The 19,009-nt window shown below is 32.7% G+C and overlaps 1 protein-coding gene across 2 annotated transcripts in view; it reads right to left on the minus strand.

Annotated features, from left to right (window-relative positions):
• Positions 1-8,248: 8,248 nt before the first annotated feature.
• Positions 8,249-19,009, minus strand: part of vir (VIR_N domain-containing protein) — a 115,226-nt gene continuing 104,465 nt past the window's right edge. The window contains exons 33-41 of one of the 2 annotated variants that reach the window (XM_067286051.1): positions 16,859-16,958; positions 16,621-16,778; positions 16,422-16,549; positions 12,545-12,618; positions 9,322-9,515; positions 9,122-9,236; positions 8,911-9,022; positions 8,679-8,837; positions 8,249-8,597 (exon numbers count right to left, since the gene is read on the minus strand). In XM_067286051.1, the coding sequence (XP_067142152.1) occupies positions 8,522-8,597; positions 8,679-8,837; positions 8,911-9,022; positions 9,122-9,236; positions 9,322-9,515; positions 12,545-12,618; positions 16,422-16,549; positions 16,621-16,778; positions 16,859-16,958 (1,116 nt within the window). In that variant the 3' untranslated portion in view covers positions 8,249-8,521. Of the gene's footprint in view, positions 8,610-8,678; positions 8,838-8,910; positions 9,023-9,121; positions 9,237-9,321; positions 9,516-12,544; positions 12,619-16,421; positions 16,550-16,620; positions 16,779-16,858; positions 16,959-19,009 lie in introns of both variants that reach the window. The other variant, XM_067286050.1, reaches the window with a different exon arrangement.

The following is a 19,009-nucleotide window of genomic DNA, read 5'->3' on the forward strand; positions in this document are numbered from 1 at the left end:
CAAAATTCTCATTATACATTTTAAGTTCAGTTGCACCTTAGAATATGCGCTGTAGATCGTGATTCCCACCCAAGTGTAATGAGAGCCACGCAGACTGATGGATCCATCTTGGCATTCTATTGACATCATACATCGACGTTATATTTATAAATACAGTGTAGCGTCGAAAGTACGGACTAATTTGAACCGAATTTTTAAATATACACGTGCACATTAGTATTTTAAATACTATAAACTCTAAATACACTGTAACTTGTGTTCTAAGATCAAGTCATTATTTTACAAGGAATACTTACAATGTTTCAAAACATACCTGCAATTTAAAAATACATTAATCATAATGTCTAAATTAAAAAATTTCGAATTACGAATGAATGTTAGAACGAAATTACCATTAAAAAGATTAATATCGAAAAATAGATATTAATATCCATTTTTCGATGGCCGAATCCGGATTTCTGACGCTTTACTACATTTAAATATTTTATTAAAAATATTAATAAGTTACTGCAAAGTATATTTATAAATACACAATATTAATGCGGTTATAACCAGGAAACATGAGAGATGCCAAATGTGACAAAATGTCTGTTCAAAACAAACACGATGAACATTAGAATTATTGTCTGAAGAATATAGTTACAGGTTATTTAAATTTTTCTCGCGTTCCGGCCGTCACTAATCCTTACGTTTCGGGCCTTATATCTTTTATTATTTGCCTACCAAGGTATTCATTTTTAAGCTACTTACTAACGGTAAGGTCTTCGTTAAGTAGCTAAAGTTTCACGATTCTTAGTTTATTAGGATGCGGGTTATTAAACCCGGTATTTTCGTGCTGGATAAAGGCCTTTATTCTCTGTACATGTGCATGTGGTTTAATGGCACTAGTTTGGTCGGGCTTAAACGTGCACTAGTTTAGCTTTTCCTTTCTCAGTTTTTTCAGCCAGCCAATTTATGGGTATTTTATCCCTTTATTTGTGTCCCTAACGGTCATTAGACATGGGTGACGACAATCCTGCGGATATGCTAATAACAGTTTCACTGAAGAAGTACTCCAATGTATTAACAACCAATTAGAGATAACTTCTCAATACTATTCCCAGTAACAATGTTCAACCAGTTAAGAAGGAAGATCGTACCCAGGCCAGAAAGGCAGCCATCCAGATGCAGTCTTCTGTCCACCAACTGTTAGGGATCGTCTTGGCATTCAGGGAAAGAGAGAAAACCCTCCCCTCCCACGTCTTTATTCCAACTTTCGCTGACATGGTAAAAAAAGCCATCCAAACTGCTAAGCAGAACCTTATCTGTGACAACACTGCCATTCTGGAAAGTGATAAACCCAAAGAAAAAGTATCACACAGTGTCATTACCTCTGCAATCTCAACAAACGACCAGTCTAAACTAGTTCCCAAAGAGATCGTGGCCTCTATACAGGCTACTGTGTGTCCCAAGTCACTGGGGCTTGAGGTGGAAGGGATGAGACCACTCAAGAGTGGTGATATTTGCATAAACCTCCAAACAGAACAGGATGCCAATTCTTTGAAATTTGCAATTATCTAAAATGCTGACCTATCAAAACAACTGAACAACTGAAGGTAGCAGTGGCCAAGGAAACTTCCCAAGACCATACTGATAAATATCCTGCAAGGAACCAATGAATCAAACGATCAAGAAGTAATTGATCCGTTATATTACCAGAATCATTCAATAAGGAACAACTCGGACTTCAACACATATCTTAAAGAAGTAAAAATCTCTCAAAGTCTTAAATCAGCCAGAGATAACTCCTATCACCACTCCTAAACTAAGAAACCTGATTATGGACCTAAAACATATCTCCAGAGACTGGTACTTGGTAGTAGCTGATTATATCCCAATAATGTGCTGCTACAAATGTTGTGGACTTGGACATCTCTCCAGGGACTATGCTGAGAGACAGAGATGTAGTCATTGCTCAAATAAGCATAGCTACAAAGAATATACCAACTTACAGAAACAACTGAAATGCATCAACTACAGTAAGCTGAATAAATCCCTGCCCATAGATAAATGAATTCCAATTGACCAAATTTCCTTTTCCCATCAATGCCTGTCTTCAAAGATATAAAGTGCAACAAATATATACAACAGTTTATGAATAATTTTTACGTTCTCTCTTACCAATCATGGCTGAAAAAACTAACAGTTTACCTATTCTGCTTCCTTCTTCACTGGATCCTCAAAGATCCAGTGAAGAAGGACCTGTGTAAGATCTTTGAGGATCCTCAAAGACATCCTACAAAGGGCTCTCTGGCTGCTGCAGATAAACCTCCAAACCTCCTTCCTCAGCTCTACACATTGCCACAGAAGACAGACATTTTCATTATCCAAGAGCCCTATGTAAGAAACAATAAAGCTGCTCTCTTTGGGCAACTTGCAACTCGCTCATCTCCCACAGATGATCCTATTTGCTCAAGCTTTTTGGTCAGGAATAAAACATCAATGCTCAATGGTTGTCTGAGCATAATGCATTCCAATAGATTCTACTCCATCTTGGCCATTGAGTTCCTTCATGTTACCATTCACATCATCTCTTTTTACTGCTTCCCAGCTGAAAACTTAGAACACTCTCTTCAATATCTCTGGAACACAATCTCCTAGTTATTCAATAAAAACCTTATAGTATGTGGCGACTTTAATGAAAAATCTCCCATCTGGAACAGCCCCACTGAAGACCCAAGGGGCAGGATGGTCTCAGATCTCATGCTGGAAAATGATCAATCAAACAACTCAAGTGCTCGGCCAACATTTTCCTGAGGCTGGGGAAAGCTGGATCGATATTAGTCTAGTAAATACTAATATGCTACACAAAAACATCTGTCATACCACAAATCATCAATCTGCCAGTGATCACAATTATATTCTCATCCAGCTTCCTTGATCCTCACTACCCAAAGTATGGAAGATTTCCACAAAAACCATATGGTCCAGCTATGAAGAAATAATAAAAGTAACTAGGATCCTATCTTCCATCATCTCCTTGAGATAAAGCAGAAATTGATCACACCAAAGTAATCAAAGTAATTCCTGCCCTCCAAAGTAATCTTCATACAACATATCTTTGCTCCACCAAAAAGATCTCAAAAACTACTATATATTAATGATCTCAGCCTTCTCCAGTCATTTGTAAGGAAAACCAGATGCTGCTTCCATAGGACAAAAGACCCTACTCAAAAAGAAGCCCTCCATCAAACTTCAGAAATTTCGGAATTACAAAACCTCTATCAACAAAGCCAGGAATATTGCCTGGAGGAAGTTCTGCTCCACCTCATGTGGAACCAATCCCTGGCCCACAGCCTTCTACATTGCCTTCCAAATGTCTAAGCCTTCTAATATACCACCCTCTCTTCATTCCAGCTCCCTGGAGACCCCAAGCACTATCAGTGATACTTACCAATTCTCTCTCTCTGAACTATTCCCACCAGATGACCCCCAGGAAGATACTGAACATCACAATCATATTAGGAATCTCTCCATTGACTCCAACAATGACAATCTTTTCTCTATGTTTGAAATATCACAGAAATTCAGTAAAATTAACTATTGGAAAGCTCTAGGACCAGATAATATTATAGGCCTTATGGCAATCCATGCCTTTAAAGCCATCCCCATTACTTTCTACACCATTTTTAATAAATGTCCTGAAATTGCCACTTCCTTACTTTGTGGAAGATAGCCTCCAGCAAACTCATTAACAACAACAGTAACACCAATTCTACTGCTAATGATTTTTGCTCAATCTCTCTCCTATCAGTCATTTGGAAAGTATTCGTCTTGAATAATACTTCGAATAATATATCACATTGAAAAAGAACTTCATGAGCAATCTACAACATGGAAGGAGTAAGGCAATTGTTACCCTAGCTAATATAATAGCCTACATAAAGTGGGCAAAGAATAATAATCGACACACCAATGATAGTATCCATTGATTTCAAGGGTGCCTTCAATCACACTTGGTGGCCAGCTATACATGCTCATCTAATACAGGCAAAGTGCTCAAAAAATCTTCAATCTGTTAAACATCTACCTCTGCAACAGGAAGACTCAAATCATCATGATTATCCACTATGAAATGAAAATCACAAGGAAGTGCCCACAGGGTTCTAAAAATGGACCATATCTCTGGAATGTGCTCTACAATAGTATTTTCCAGGTAGATGGTACTGCTCCTAAGGAGCTGAAATCATTAATCCAGGGATATGCTGATGACACCACCATTCTTTTGTCACATACTAACCACAATACTCTTCAGCATCACATGAACAACCTCCTGACCAACCTCTACGATTGGGCCTGCAAGCAAAAACTAAAAATAAATTTAAATAAATGCCAATGTATTATTATTTTTCCTCAAGGGAACCCACTTACCAGAAAGCCCTCCATTTCTATTAATGGCTCAAGAATTCAAAACTCCAACACCATCAAGTACCTAAGATTTATCCTCAACCCTAAGCCTTCATGGACTGATCGCATACATTACATCTATGACAAGATGATTAAGGCATGCCATTCCCTCAGATCCATTTCCAGGATACCTGGGGCTAGGGTCCCAGGGCCAACAAGCTCATCTACTTGGGGCTATTGCTTATGGGTGAGAGATTTGGGGCCAGGCTGCTGGAAAAATCAACAACAAAAGGAAATTAAGTTCAATACAACATGCTGCAGCAATCCCTGTTGCCAAAAGCTCAACTGGTTTCAACCTCATCAACATAACTATTAGAGAGAAAATGTGGAAATACTTCTTAAATTCCTTAACTATATCCTGTTTATCATGATTACATTGGACCTTTTCATCTCTCTTATTGTTTTTCTTTTTTATTGTACACTGTCAAGTGATTTCTCTTCATGTTGGCCTTCTTTAATTCAACAAATCACGTTTCTTCTGTAATATACCACTGTAAATAAGCATGCATAATATTTTTGTATGGCCTTATAATCATCAGCTTTTGCATGAGCTACTCTGAAACTCTTTCTGTTTCTATACATGGAACCCAGCATGACAGTCATAGAACTCCATTCTTCCACTTCCAATCTATCTTTCATCTCTATTTCCCATCTCCACTACTCTCTATCAGCCACTTTTCATCTTTACCCTACCTCTCTCCATTCTCTTCCTTATGGATATACCAGTGTGGCCATTAACCCCTTTCTCTAAATAATAAAATAAAACACTTACTGGAATATAAAGAATGAAAACAAAACACCTTGGTATTTCCAGCAAACAAGTAAAATTTAATAAAATAAAAACGTTTTCGACTATTTTTAATAGTCCTCTTCAGTTAGACTCTTTAAATTGAAAATGGAACATAAAATAGAATGCTTCTTTAAAAAGAAGAATTAGAACAAAAATAGAATGCCAGCAATAACATCATTTAAATTTAAAATAATAAAATAAAAATAACATGAAATAAAAGTAACATAAAAATAGTACAAATTAAACAGTAAAATAAAACAAAGTATTAATATAATTAATTGTTGTAGTAGAAAGATTTCCATGCACTAGAAAGACTATCAGCATCTCTATGGTTGATGCAACCTTTGGTATTATGGGCCTTGTAAATCTCTAGTTTTTCAATGTATTTAATAAGATGTTTGTTAGTGGCAGTCTTAATTATGGAAGCTTTATCCCAATAAATATTGACATCTTGTTCTTTTGCAAAGGCAAAGAGAAGAACACCGAGAATCTTCGCCTTTGGCAAAACCCATAAACCTAATTGTCAGATACGACCTGTTATAGAAAAATGTGGCTCCCCTACGTTTGAACTTAAGAAACAACTTGTTAGATTTATCCAGCCGCGACTTCAAGATGACTTCAAGATCACCCGTATGCTATTAATAACTCTGTTCAACTGGTGGATAAGCTCAGAAATATTAGCCTAGAAGACAATGAATTTATGACCGTAATGGATTTTAAATCATTATTTCCATCTATAAAATTACCATCTTGTTTTTGCGAGATAAGAGATTTCCTTTTTACGAATGTTAATAATGCTACAAAATTTCATGAACACATATTAGAACTCGCACACCTAATTTGTTATACTTCGTTTTTTGCATTTGAAGGCAACACATATTTACAATAACGAGGAGTTTCAATGGGGAGCCCAATATCTCCAGTATTATGTGAACTAGTATTACGACGTTTAGAAAATAAAGTACTGCCCATCTTCAACAACGACATAATTTTATATGCAAGATACGTGGATGATGTGTTCATCATTTGGAGGAATATTAATAACGCTAGCGAGTTCCTTAACAAAATGAATAACAACCCATATGGTTTGACGCTATCATTGGAACAAAAAAGTGACCTGAATGTAAACTTCCTGGATCTATCCATCACTTGTAAATTTGGTGAAATATGGACGAACATTTATCGAAAGCCTAGCTATCTTCCTATTATTATTCCAAATAATTCATTCGATCCCAGCAACTTTAAACATGCAGCCTTTAGATCTTGGATAAAACGGGCCTATACCCACTGTACAAGTATTTATGACACATATAGAGAGCTAAATTACATACGCACAACAGCTGTACAACAGGGTTATCATTTACGTGAGATTAACGCTCTTATTGATAAATTTTGTAATCCAACAAATAAACATTCTACTACCACCAACCAAGACCAAAAGGTAGTTCTCAACTATATTCCTTTCCTATATTCCAAGGTGTTTTGTTTTCTTTCTCTAAATAAATATAGTCACAGGTTCTGAGAGTTAGGAGGCCAAGATAACAAAGTTCAACATAGCAATCATTATGATGAAAGAGTTAAAAGATTTGGAGACCAACTTTGACCTTACTCAAAGAGGGAACTAACCATTCTTCAGAAATAACTTTGAAAAGTTCATTCTTTGTTGAGCAGAATCTAAAATCAAAAACCAACATGAATGTTTCTACTAAAAGAATTTACTATTATTTATAACAATCAATTTCTCAAATTTTACTAAAATTGTGAAAACTACATGAAAGAAATTTTGACTGGTTGGGAAAAATAGAAGAAAACAATGGCAAAATAATGATTTCTTATTGATATATCTATTTTGTGTGAAAGCAATATTAATTATTTTTTATGTAATACTGTATTTAGATATCACTATTAATGTACAGATGAGTAGAAAACATTTCAAATATTCCGCAAGAACCAGTAATATTGATAATCAAGCTCCATTGTTTTTATGGATTATACTTACACTTCTTGGGGCCCTAAGCACTACTAAACTCTCACAAGATCCTTTTCCCCTTTAAAATGGAGTAGGGAATCCTGATTTCTTCTTGCATCTGGGCATCAAGTATCTTTGCATAATCCTGATATTTATCATTGAGTTTTTATATAGTGAAATTTATATTTTCTTTCACTTTTTGTCAAAATTAGCTTTATTTGAGTATTCTGTATCTGCAGGGTCCAGGTTGGTTCCTTGTGCATCTGTCTATAAGTATGGCCCTAGTTACTCATTTCCCAATTATGGGAATACCAAATAAAAACACTTAATGTTCATGTTATTAGATAGTTATATTTTTCATTATTTGAAAATAATAATTGGAATATGGGATATTATCGAAAAATATATAGGGTGTTTCAAAAATACGAGATAAAATTTCAGAAATGGATTTCTCACATATAAAAAAGAAAAAGAATTTATAATGACATGGATCCAAATATGCTTTGGTTTGAAGTTAAAAGGCTATACATTAAGATCTTAGTATACCCTAATACATTTATTAGTTCAATAAAATCCAAGATTCTTAATATGTACAATATGTACATGATAAAATGTGTAACCATGCCTAGATGGAATGATGTTAAACTACATTTGAACCCATTGGACTTCTTTTGGTAGAGGCATTTAAAGTCTTTGGTGTATTCAACTGCAGTAAATGATGCTAAAACTCTGTGAGCAAATTATGGCAGCTTGGTACTAGCTTGGAACTTGGGAGTGCGTTTTCAGTCTATGAAACAAGTTGAAGCCTGTATTCAGGCAGATGAACATTTAATCTAAGGTAATGCAGAGTGTTTCATTAATTAACTTCAAAACAAAGCAATTTCAGACCCATGTTATTATAGCTTATTGTTATTCTTTATATGAGGAATCATTCCTGCAACTTTGTCCCACATTTTTTAAACATCCTGCATATATTTTTAATAATAAAAGAAACGAACTTGTGTATTTTTAATATAAATTATTAAAAACAATAATGCCTAGAGTATCTTTCCATTATTTTATTTAAATCCATTATGTTGCATTTTGTTGAAAAAAAGCCAAACAGCACTCCTAATATACATACCTGAACATTAAAAATGAGTTTGTGATTTATGTTTTGTTTTTATATAAAGACAATTAATGTAAATAATGTCACCCATATTAATAAAATAAACATGATGACTGTTACAAACATGCAGAGTTCAATATGATGAAGATTCATTAAAAATTTACAAAATATGCATGTTTTCATATTTACAATTTTAATATGTAATTGTTTATCGGGTAAATGACCGAGCGTGCCTACTCTGATTGTCTCTTCTCCCTCTTGTCGAACTATTTGTTGATCCAAATCTGAAATTAAAGCTGTAATATGAAATAAAACATTTTTTGAGTGCCAAGTTCATAAATAACAAATTATTTTAAAATCATAACCTGTTATCTTGTGCTTTATTTCTTGCTTCGGCCCAATGTCCTTGATTACTTCCTAGTGTACTATGAGTATTACGTGAAAATCTTCCAGTATTCCCAGACATTGAATTCCCATTATAAGAATCTCTGTTCCTTTGCACCGACTGCCGTTGTTCTGTATGACTGAAAGTATTACAGATTGACACATTGAATACTAAAAAATTAAATATTCAAACTGAATAAAATCTAAAAATACCTTCCACGTCCAAAAGTCCTCACATTAGAATTTTGTGCTTTTGCAGCAGTGCTTGAACTACTTCTACCCCAAGCATTAGTAGCTCCCCGAGTAGTTCCCCTTGTATTTCCAGCTAAATGTTTATTTTAATAAATATGAGCTTAATCACTTATAAATTTTGAATCATTGAAATATTATTGAAAATATATGTTAATTCAGTAAAATAAATTACTTCGATTTGTATCTCTTCTATTATATGATCCTGGAGGACTAAAAAATCTACCTCCCCTAGTACTTCCAAATGCTCTCCCATTATCAAATCCTCGCCCCCTACCACGAGATGCTTCCTAATTATAGATATAAAAATAATATAAATTTTTTGAAGCTTAAAAATGTACTTTTATATTTGTAATAATCACTCTAATGATTTACTTTAGCAGATCGTTTAGTTGTGGAAGTAGTAGATGATGGTGATTGATGATGATGATGATGTTCCAATGCCAGAAAATCATCCACATGCATTGAAGGGGGTCGACTAGTATTGGGTGGTCTTGAACGAAATGGATCATTTGCTCTACTGGAATGAGATGTTCCCCGTCCAAATCCACGTCCACGCATTGGAGCAACTAGAATAATTATTAAATAACATTTTTAAGAAAATTTTTTGAAACATATTTTAGGTTTATAATGCAATAATTTTAGAAATAAATTTAAATTCTCAGTTTCTTGTTTTAATTAAATAAATTATTTATTGAGAAAAACTTTTGTGAAAACCGAAGGTTTGATCTTGTGAAAATTTAAACAATTTTTAAGCCTAATTCTCCATTCAGTTTCTTAAGAAAACATCCAATAGAAAATGGAGTGAATATCAGCATTTCTATCAACAACTGGCTGAGAATTATAACAATCAGGTGCTACATTAAACAAGCTCTGATTAAAGGAAGAGAAGGTGGACTATCAAACAAGTAAACAGAATGAAGCTTACAAGTTTCAAACCATATATAGTGTTGACAGCTGCATTTCAGCAACATTATAGCGTCATCGATAGGCACCTTTGACCTCACACCTGCAGATTCATTATTGAACATCCAATCACCTGATCATTTTCCCAGATCAAAACTGAATATAAGGTTGCAGCACCCGTACTTTGGCGCGTTCGATGAGGTTGAGCCTTGGGTGGGGAAGATTCACTCTCCATCCAAGGCTCAACCTCATCTTATCCCAAATGGACTGTGCAATCATAAAGAGAAATGACACATCCACCACACAACAAAGGATACAATGAAAACAAGGCTCGCCTGAATGACAATGCCATATACACTGTCAGTGATCAACATTCACTCTCAGAGGTATTTCAGTAGAATAAGTGTAAATTCTATCTCTCAAACGATAGTAGCTAGGCAATAATAACTAGAACGATATAGCTAAAACTGTCTCACTAGAATTACGTGACTGAGCTTTGTATATAATTATCCGCATATATAGTGTAACCTTAGATTTGTATATATATATATCTCGATATTAAATTCCTGTTGTATTTGTCAACCTGTTATTATTTGCACCTATGAACTTACTCACCAACCTCCCCACTCAATAATTTAAGACCCTCCTATCTCAAGCCATCCAGTGACCCCGAGATGGGTTTTACCAACCTGAGGCTGATCAAGGGTTAGGAACTTCCTACCTGTGGCTAATCTCACACTTTCATGCACTTTAAACATAATTTTTAAAAAATGAATAAAATACATTCATTCATTCATTTTTTTAAAATACATAAAATTTCATTGTCTGTCTAATTCCTTATTCCTGTTCCTTACATTAATCAAATAAAAATGCACAACCTTTTCCATCTTCAAAACAGTGTTTTTATCTAATTTTATTGGATGGCAACTCAATTAAAACATTTAAAATAGCCTACAAATTCTATGTTTTCTCAGAAATGTGAAGCATTAGTAAAAAAAAAAAGCAGTTAAAATCCTAACAGGAAATTTAACACTGGTAGTAAGTGGTTTGGTTTAATGGGATCTTTTAAAAATAATATATTTTTATAATAATTTTATTTTAAATATTTTAATAATAATTATATAATCAAAATTACATTACTATTCTTGCAATAATTTTTCAGTTTTTGATTTATAAGAAATATAACTTTGACACCAATTATTATTATGTTACATAAGCAACATTTGTAATTTTAAAACTTTTTTTAAGTTTTTGTGAGAAATAATTTACTTTTCCTGTTTCCTAATCACTTCTATTTTATTGCAAGAACAGCAATAATTACAAAATTTTTAAAAATTTTATAATAAAATAATAATACTATAAATAATAAAATACTAATGACATTAATTTATAGAGAAAAATATTCTAAATAAGACTAGCAAAATCCACATTTTTTGCTCATTTCAAATTTTTTGTTAATATTAAAAAAAAGTTCCTATTCCATCTTCCAAAGTTTTATTGAAGATATTTGTGTTATAGCTTTTTTTTTTAAAATCTACATCAATTCACTCTGTCTTTTGAATACAATAAGAGAAATAACTTCAGTTTAGTAAACTTCAAATACATATGCAATGATTTAATAACTAATAAAACTGTAATTATATTTTGTTATTTATTTTCAAAAATAATATGGTTTAAAATCTTATTTTATGTTAATTTATAAAAATTAATATCAATAATAATGTTAAGACAGGAACAGACTAGAAGTTTTCTGCTCAGGAATGTTTATGACAGAAAAACACATTTCAGGCACTTTTCTGTTTCCTTTCCCTGAATAGTGATACTTTACATGACTGAACAAAATACCATCAAGTACCATCTAGAAACAAAGTCATAAGACAAATATGGTCATTAACTTAGATATAGCAACAATTCAGTATCTCCAATCAGTTCATTTTGCATTATTGTTGGCTGCATTATCTATAAATATTTCTACTTTGATTTTGCTACATTGTGTCCTGTTTTCTGCAATATTGTTTGAACAATATTTTCCCAGTGATATTTCAACAACATTCACAATTGTTCTAGCTGCTTTGAGTTGCACACAAAAGCAGAAAAGTTGAGCAATGCTGAACTCTGCTTTCAGTCATAAATCACTTTTTCTGTCATAAAGTGCATTTTTCTCAGAAAGCATCTAGTGTGTCCCTACCTTTAGGTTAAGATAACACTGATTAAGAAAAACTTATTGTAATTTGACAGAATTTTATCACATGATTTGTCAAATCTCCTAGAAGTTATGAGATTACCCAATTTTCAAGATCAAAGTTAATTTTATATTTAATTAACTTTTTAAAACTGCTTCTTATTAACACAGTGGCACATTATAGCTTCATGGGGTCCAGGCAAATTTGAATTAGGGGATCCCATGTAGAATGTTGACTTTGAATCCTGATATCCTGATATGTTATCTTAAAATGACTTCTGGAGGGTTAAGTTCTGTGCTACTCCAGTGCACCCTGTACCTGCACTATACCAGCAATCTAGGGTTCCCTGATATTGTCCAAATTTAAATTCTGATGTTCTTACTACAGTAATGAGTTTATAAAAGATTGGTTTGGAACCCCGGGTAATTGCCCTTTTTTGTCCATAGGATAATGCACCACCAATTTAACAATAACTGCTAATTATAATATATGTACTGTACAATACTTACTGAATGGTTTTTTAGTTGGTGTTTCCCCATTACTTGGATTAACAAGTGGATGGCATTTTCTTTTACTAATAATACTATAATAGGAAAATTTATTTGATTAATTTTTGCATTATAACTTATGTACTTTTTACAAAATATTTATATAGTCTATCGATTTTATAAAAGTTTTACCAAATGTATTGTCTTTTACCTTCAGATTAAAAAATTACAAATTAAAATTTTTATAAACACCAATAAATGAAAATCTAGATATTAATTTTCAAATAGAAAATATATCATTTCAATCATATAACTATCATTAAGATGATGATGTATAATGACTTTTAATGACTAATTAATATATAATTAATTAATGCAATAATAATTATTATGTGGCCATTAATTCATTAGTTGTGTTATAACCCTATTAAAATCTTGCAGTACTATTTGTAATATTTTGCCATTTTTATATAAAAAGTACAATATTAATTATTCATTAAACTTGTCTTTTCAAAAATTTTTTTTCTAAGTAGAACATTTTAAAAATATATGCTTTAATATTTATTTCATGCTATATATTAATGATACAAGTTTTTAAAATTACATATAATTACTGATTTAAACCTCAAATTTCTAAAATTAATTAATTAAACAGAAGTGAAGATAATATATAATTGCAAGGGTTCTGAATTATTGAGTTCATGAAAAATTTTACTCATTTACTAAAAAAATAAAAATTTAATTATATTTCAAAAATGTGGAGCAAAATTCAGAATGTCTTAGTAGAATTGCTTTCTGAATTATAAGAAGTGTTCAAATGAAACAGTGTGGCCCAAATAATAAGTATGGTGTCACTGATCACTAAAACAGAATTACAGTATATGCAGTATAGTGACAAAACTGTGTTAGCTGCTATAGGAAATCACTTCCTGCATTCAGACATGAGTTTCAGCATGGAACCAGTTTGTATCCTTTGTATCTTCAGCATCCATCTTACAGTCCAAATATGTTTCCTTGTGACATTCATGTCTTCAGACCTTCAAAATTTCTGAAAGGTTGCAATTTCAGTGAAATTCAAGTAGCTGTAATTGAATATGAATAGTTCATCTAGCAGCCTTTCACTTCCTACACACAAACTTGTATCACATTGGAGGATGTCTGAATGCAGGAAGTGATTTCCTATAGTGGCTAATGCAACCTTGTCTCTATGTTGTGTATAATATAATCCTGCTACAGTGACTAGTGACACCATATGTAGTATGGTGTCACTAGTCATTGTAGCCATAGTATTACACGATCCATTCTATGTTTCATTTGAACAACCTTATATATTAAAAATATTTATTTTGTATAAATGAATTGTAATATCCTTAATTATAAATAATAAAACTTTTTTGTTAACTCTATTTTACACACTTTTTTTTTATAACTTGACTCTTTCTGCCCTATAGGTACTAAGAAAGCTTTTTCCAAGCCCAACATGGGTTTAGCCAGGCCCACAATGGGTGGGAAAGATTGGATGGTAAGGGACAAGAACCCAACATATCTGGGATACCACCCTTCAAAAAATTCCTGGGGTTTTCAACCTCCCAGATTTGATCCTGGACCTTCCTGCTTTGGCAGACTGATGCCTTAATCACTTTGGTCATCTAGCTGGCTTTTACATACGTTTTTATGTAATTAGATTTTTAGTCAATATCCATTGCAACTGACCCTCCACTGTAAAAAATATAGGAAAAATACTTCCTTATTTCTTCACTTTAGAGATGAGGATAATATTTATATAAACATCCATAAATCAAAAACAATTTATAGTTAAAGACAAACACACTGCCAAATTAATTAGTATTCAATTAATTACAGAGCCATATTATAGCACAATAAATTTGGCAGTTTGTTTAGCTTTATTATTATTATTGGGTTAAGTGAGATATACTCAGTTAACACCAGTGGCTGTGTACTATGCTGGACCAAAGTCAAGGCATAGTAACCAAAACAAAAATTAAAGATCTGTAGTGTGATGTATGTGTTTCTATTCAATTGTAATGTGCCCAGGCTTTTGTGTAGTATGTGATGTATGACACCTGTAGAGGAGAGAACAAGTACAATAAGCACTCTATCCATCCTCCACAGATGCCTTATTTCCTAGGCGAGTTCTGTGTACTTGCTAATTTTTTCAGTGCATGCATTTTGTACATTGTGAGTGTTTGGAATGGATATGTCTATAATGTATGTGATTTTATTGTGTTTGTCAATGAGTGTGATGTCTGGTCTGTTGTGGTAAATTGTTTTATCTGTGTTTATGGCTTTGTCGTAGTACATTTTGTGCATGTTGTTTTCCAATACTGTCTGTGGAATGTATTTGTAGTATGGCTTGTGGATGTCTAATAATTTGTGTTTCTTCACAAGCTCTTGGTGTATTATATTTGCCACTTGATTATGTCTGTGTAAATAATCTGTCTGTGCCAAGAGCTTGCAACCAGAAGTGATGTGTTGTATAGTTTCTGGCATGATGTGACATTTTCTGCATGTGTCATTTGTGAGTGTTGTATCTTTGAGTATGTGTTTTCTGTAGTTTTTAGTATTTATGACCTGATCCTGTATGGCAATCATGAATCCTTCCATCTCCCCAAAGAGGCCTCCCTGGGCTAACCAGCTGTTTGAAGCAGTTTTGTCAACAAAATCCTGGGCCAGATCATAAGGATGCCTGCCATGGAGTGCCTTTCGAGCCCACGATTGCTTAATGGTGTCTATGCTTTTTATATGTTGTGTTGTGTCCATATGATGTGAGTGTAAGTTTAATGGTGTGTTATTCGAGTCTGCTAGAGTTACTGCTTTATGTAACTGTGATGTTTCTTGTTTTCTGTGGAAAAACTCTCGCAGTGACTGTATTTGTTCGTGGTGAAGGTTAACTATGTCAATCAGGCTACATTCGCCATCTTTATGTGGAAGGGTTAGTCTTTCTATGGCGGATTTAGGATGATGTTGTTTATGCTTAGTAAGTGTTGTTGTTGTTTTTGTTTGGAGTTGCTCAAGATCTGTGTGAGTCCAATGTATAACTCCAAAAGAATATGTGAGTACTGGGATGACATATGTGTTTATTGCTTTAACTGTGTGTTTTGCCTTTAACTCTGTTCTGAGAATAGCATTTAACCTACTTTGGTATTCTTTAATTAATCTTTGCTTTATTTGAGCATGTTCTGTTAGTTTGGTCTATTGGAATCCTAAATACTTGTAGAACTCGTTCTCTTCCATAGATTCAATAACGTCTCTATTTCCAAGTGCAAAATCTTCTTTCTTCAGGATTCCTTTTTCTATGTGAAGTGTTTTGCATTTGTCTAGGCCAAACTCCATTTGTATGTCCTTGGTGTATGAATGTGTAATTTGTAGGAGTTGATGAATTGTTTTTGTGTGGATGCATAAAGTTTTATGTCATCCATGTACATGAGATGTGACAGTGTAAACTACATTATTTTTTCATGTCTGATATTGTAACCATATTGTGTGTTGTTTAACATGTTGGATAATGAGTTCAGGGCTAAGCAGAACCAGAGAGGACTCAAGGAATCTCCTTGAAAAATTCCTCGCTTAATGAATATTTGGTTTGTTTGTATGGAAGTGTTACTAACCTTGAGATGTAGTGTTGTTCTCCAGTGCTGCATAGTGTTTTGAAAGAATGCAATGAGTGATGGATGTATTTTGTACATGTGTAGAATATGTAGCAGCCAACTGTGTGGAACACTGCTTTTCTGTAGTCTATATATGCCATGTGTATGTTTCTGTATTGTTTGTGTGCTTGCCTTAGGATGACTGAATCTTATTATTATTATTTATTCTCTCTGTAATGTCCATATATTAAACAAAATTCTTAATAAGTTTTTATTTAATAAACACATACCTAGTTTTCTTTTTATTTTTAACTTCAGTGTCTGTTTCAGACACAGAAAGACAGAGTTTTTCTAAATCACTCTTCAAGTCAAAGTCTGGCCAATACTTCTCTGATAATGCTATTAAATCCATCGGTATCTGAAATTAAATAATGTGAAATGTTATAAAGATAAAAAATTTTTCAAATATATTTATAAATGAAAATTAACCTGTTCAACTTCTTGATCAGTTTCTTCAGCACCTGGAACTGCTAGCCAATATGAAGGACTTAAACGTTCTTCATCAATTTCACCTACTATATAAACAGAACGGACAGCAAACTGGGCTGATTGGCTTTCTGCTGGAGGTAATGTTGGCTCCAAAATTTCTAAAATTACATAATAAATTTAATAAGATAGAAATATATATATTTTAAAAAGAAAACAATAATAATTATTCTTTTTCCACCTTTTTCAACTTTATCTTCTTCTGGATTACTCAGTAGTTGTATAAAACCACTGACACTTTCCAAAAGACTTTCTAATGCTTCTTCATCTGTTGAACATTCCTAAAATTTATTTAAATCCAATGTCTTCATCTGATATATTTTATCACCATAATTGAATGTTTTTGATAATATAATAAATAACTGTTTTATATACATTTTAAAATCATATTACAATTTTCAAATTAAAAGAACATTCAAACTTTAAGGTAATGCAATCAAGTTTTGGCCAGAACAATGCAATTCTTGTTTGCTAAACTGTAATTTTAATCTTGTAATAAGTATAAGTATTCTTAAAAATTACCTTCAATGAAGATTTATTATTTATTAAACAAGCTTATAAGTTATAGTAAATTTTGGAAATACCCAACAAAAATAAAACAAAAGTGATATAAAGATGACTGGTAAAGCAACTAAATGCAAATTTTGATTGTTAATTCATCTTAATATGTGTATCGTAATCTTGTATTCTTTTTTGTTTAATATTTTATTGAAAAACAATATTAAATTAGCATTTACACTAACCAAAAAATGTAAAATTTTAAAAGGGATTATTACATTAATTAATTTAATAAATTGATTGTTTAGTTTTCATCAAAATATTCAATCTCTATGATATATGTATCTATTAAAATCATGGATTAATCAATACACAGATTTAGCATTAGCTAATTATTGCCAAACAATCTGCCAGATTAGATAATCCAGCACAGTGGTTCTTAACCTGGGTTCGACCGAACCCCTGGGGTTCGGCGAGTCAGTCTCAGGGGTTCGGCAGAGGTCAACCACCTGACGTCATCGTGACGTAGAAACCGTATTGGTTTCGAAAACTAATGCTACATAACATGTGTTCTATTGGGAAATATGCCTATATTTCCTAATAGAACACCTATTATACCTATGTTTTGAATTTGAAAAATTATATTTTATTTTTCCAATTAAAAGGGGTTCGGTGAATGCTTATATGAAACTGATGGGGTTCGGTACCTCCAGCAAGGTTAAGAACCACTGATCCAGCAGATCAAGCTATATTAAAACTAATAACTAATTAGATACAAATCAATTTGGCTAGACAGTTACAGTAGACAGTTAAGCTGCCATCTCTTAAAAATTTAATAATTACAATTAAATTAATTTTATTTTAAATTTAGAACATTCGGGAAAAAAACAGTCTGAAGTGGGACTCAAACTTGCAACTTCTGCTTACTGTGCATATACATTGCCAGTTCTGCTACCCAAACCTCCATCTGATCTTTACTTCCACAACTATTAATTAATTTAGATATAACCATTCTAGTCACTTATGGCACTGACTGGAGACAGCTTAGTATCCATGGCATCTATAGCTCTCTGTCAACTTACAGTTTATGCTTGGCATGGTATATATGTACTGTATATATACTACCTGACATTTATATCAGGGTTAAAGCATAAGTTGGCTGACAACTACAGAAGGCCATGCGTACTAAGCCATACCTAAATGGCACCATAAGTAACTGGTATAGTTATATCTGAATTCCTTAATCATTTCAGAAGTGAAGATTTGATAGAGGTTTGAGCAGTGTAACTGGCAATGCATCTGCATGGTAAGCAGGAATTATAGGTATGAGTGCCATTACAGGACAATTCTTTTATTTCAGAATATTCTAAATTTACAGTGGATTTATATTAATTATTAAGCAAGAATCAAGAAATGGCAGCATAACTGTCTACTACTACCCAAATTGATTTAAATCTAATTATTGATAGTTATTAACCTTACTATAGCCAGATAGATATTCCAGCAGATCATTTGGCAATATGAATATATCAGGTAGTTTACTATGTACTGTACGTACATATCTAGCTAATTATATGTTAAATGCTTAATTTTATCACTATTTATTTAATTTATAATGTAAAATTAAATTACATTATTTTCAATATAAATTTGTTTCTATTTGTATAATACAGGTTAACTCCACTTATAATTATTTACTGAATTTTAATAATTAATTAATTATCTAAATATAAAAATAAATCTGGTTAAGCACCAAAAACACATGAATGTAAAACAAGAGTGAGAGATGACTTGGGCACACAACAGACTGACTTTATGTTTCAAGTGGAGTTTT

This window comes from Centruroides vittatus, unplaced genomic scaffold (genome assembly GCF_030686945.1).
Source record: "Centruroides vittatus isolate TY-2023 unplaced genomic scaffold, ASM3068694v2 scaffold_324, whole genome shotgun sequence".
NCBI classification, from domain to species: domain Eukaryota; kingdom Metazoa; phylum Arthropoda; class Arachnida; order Scorpiones; family Buthidae; genus Centruroides; species Centruroides vittatus.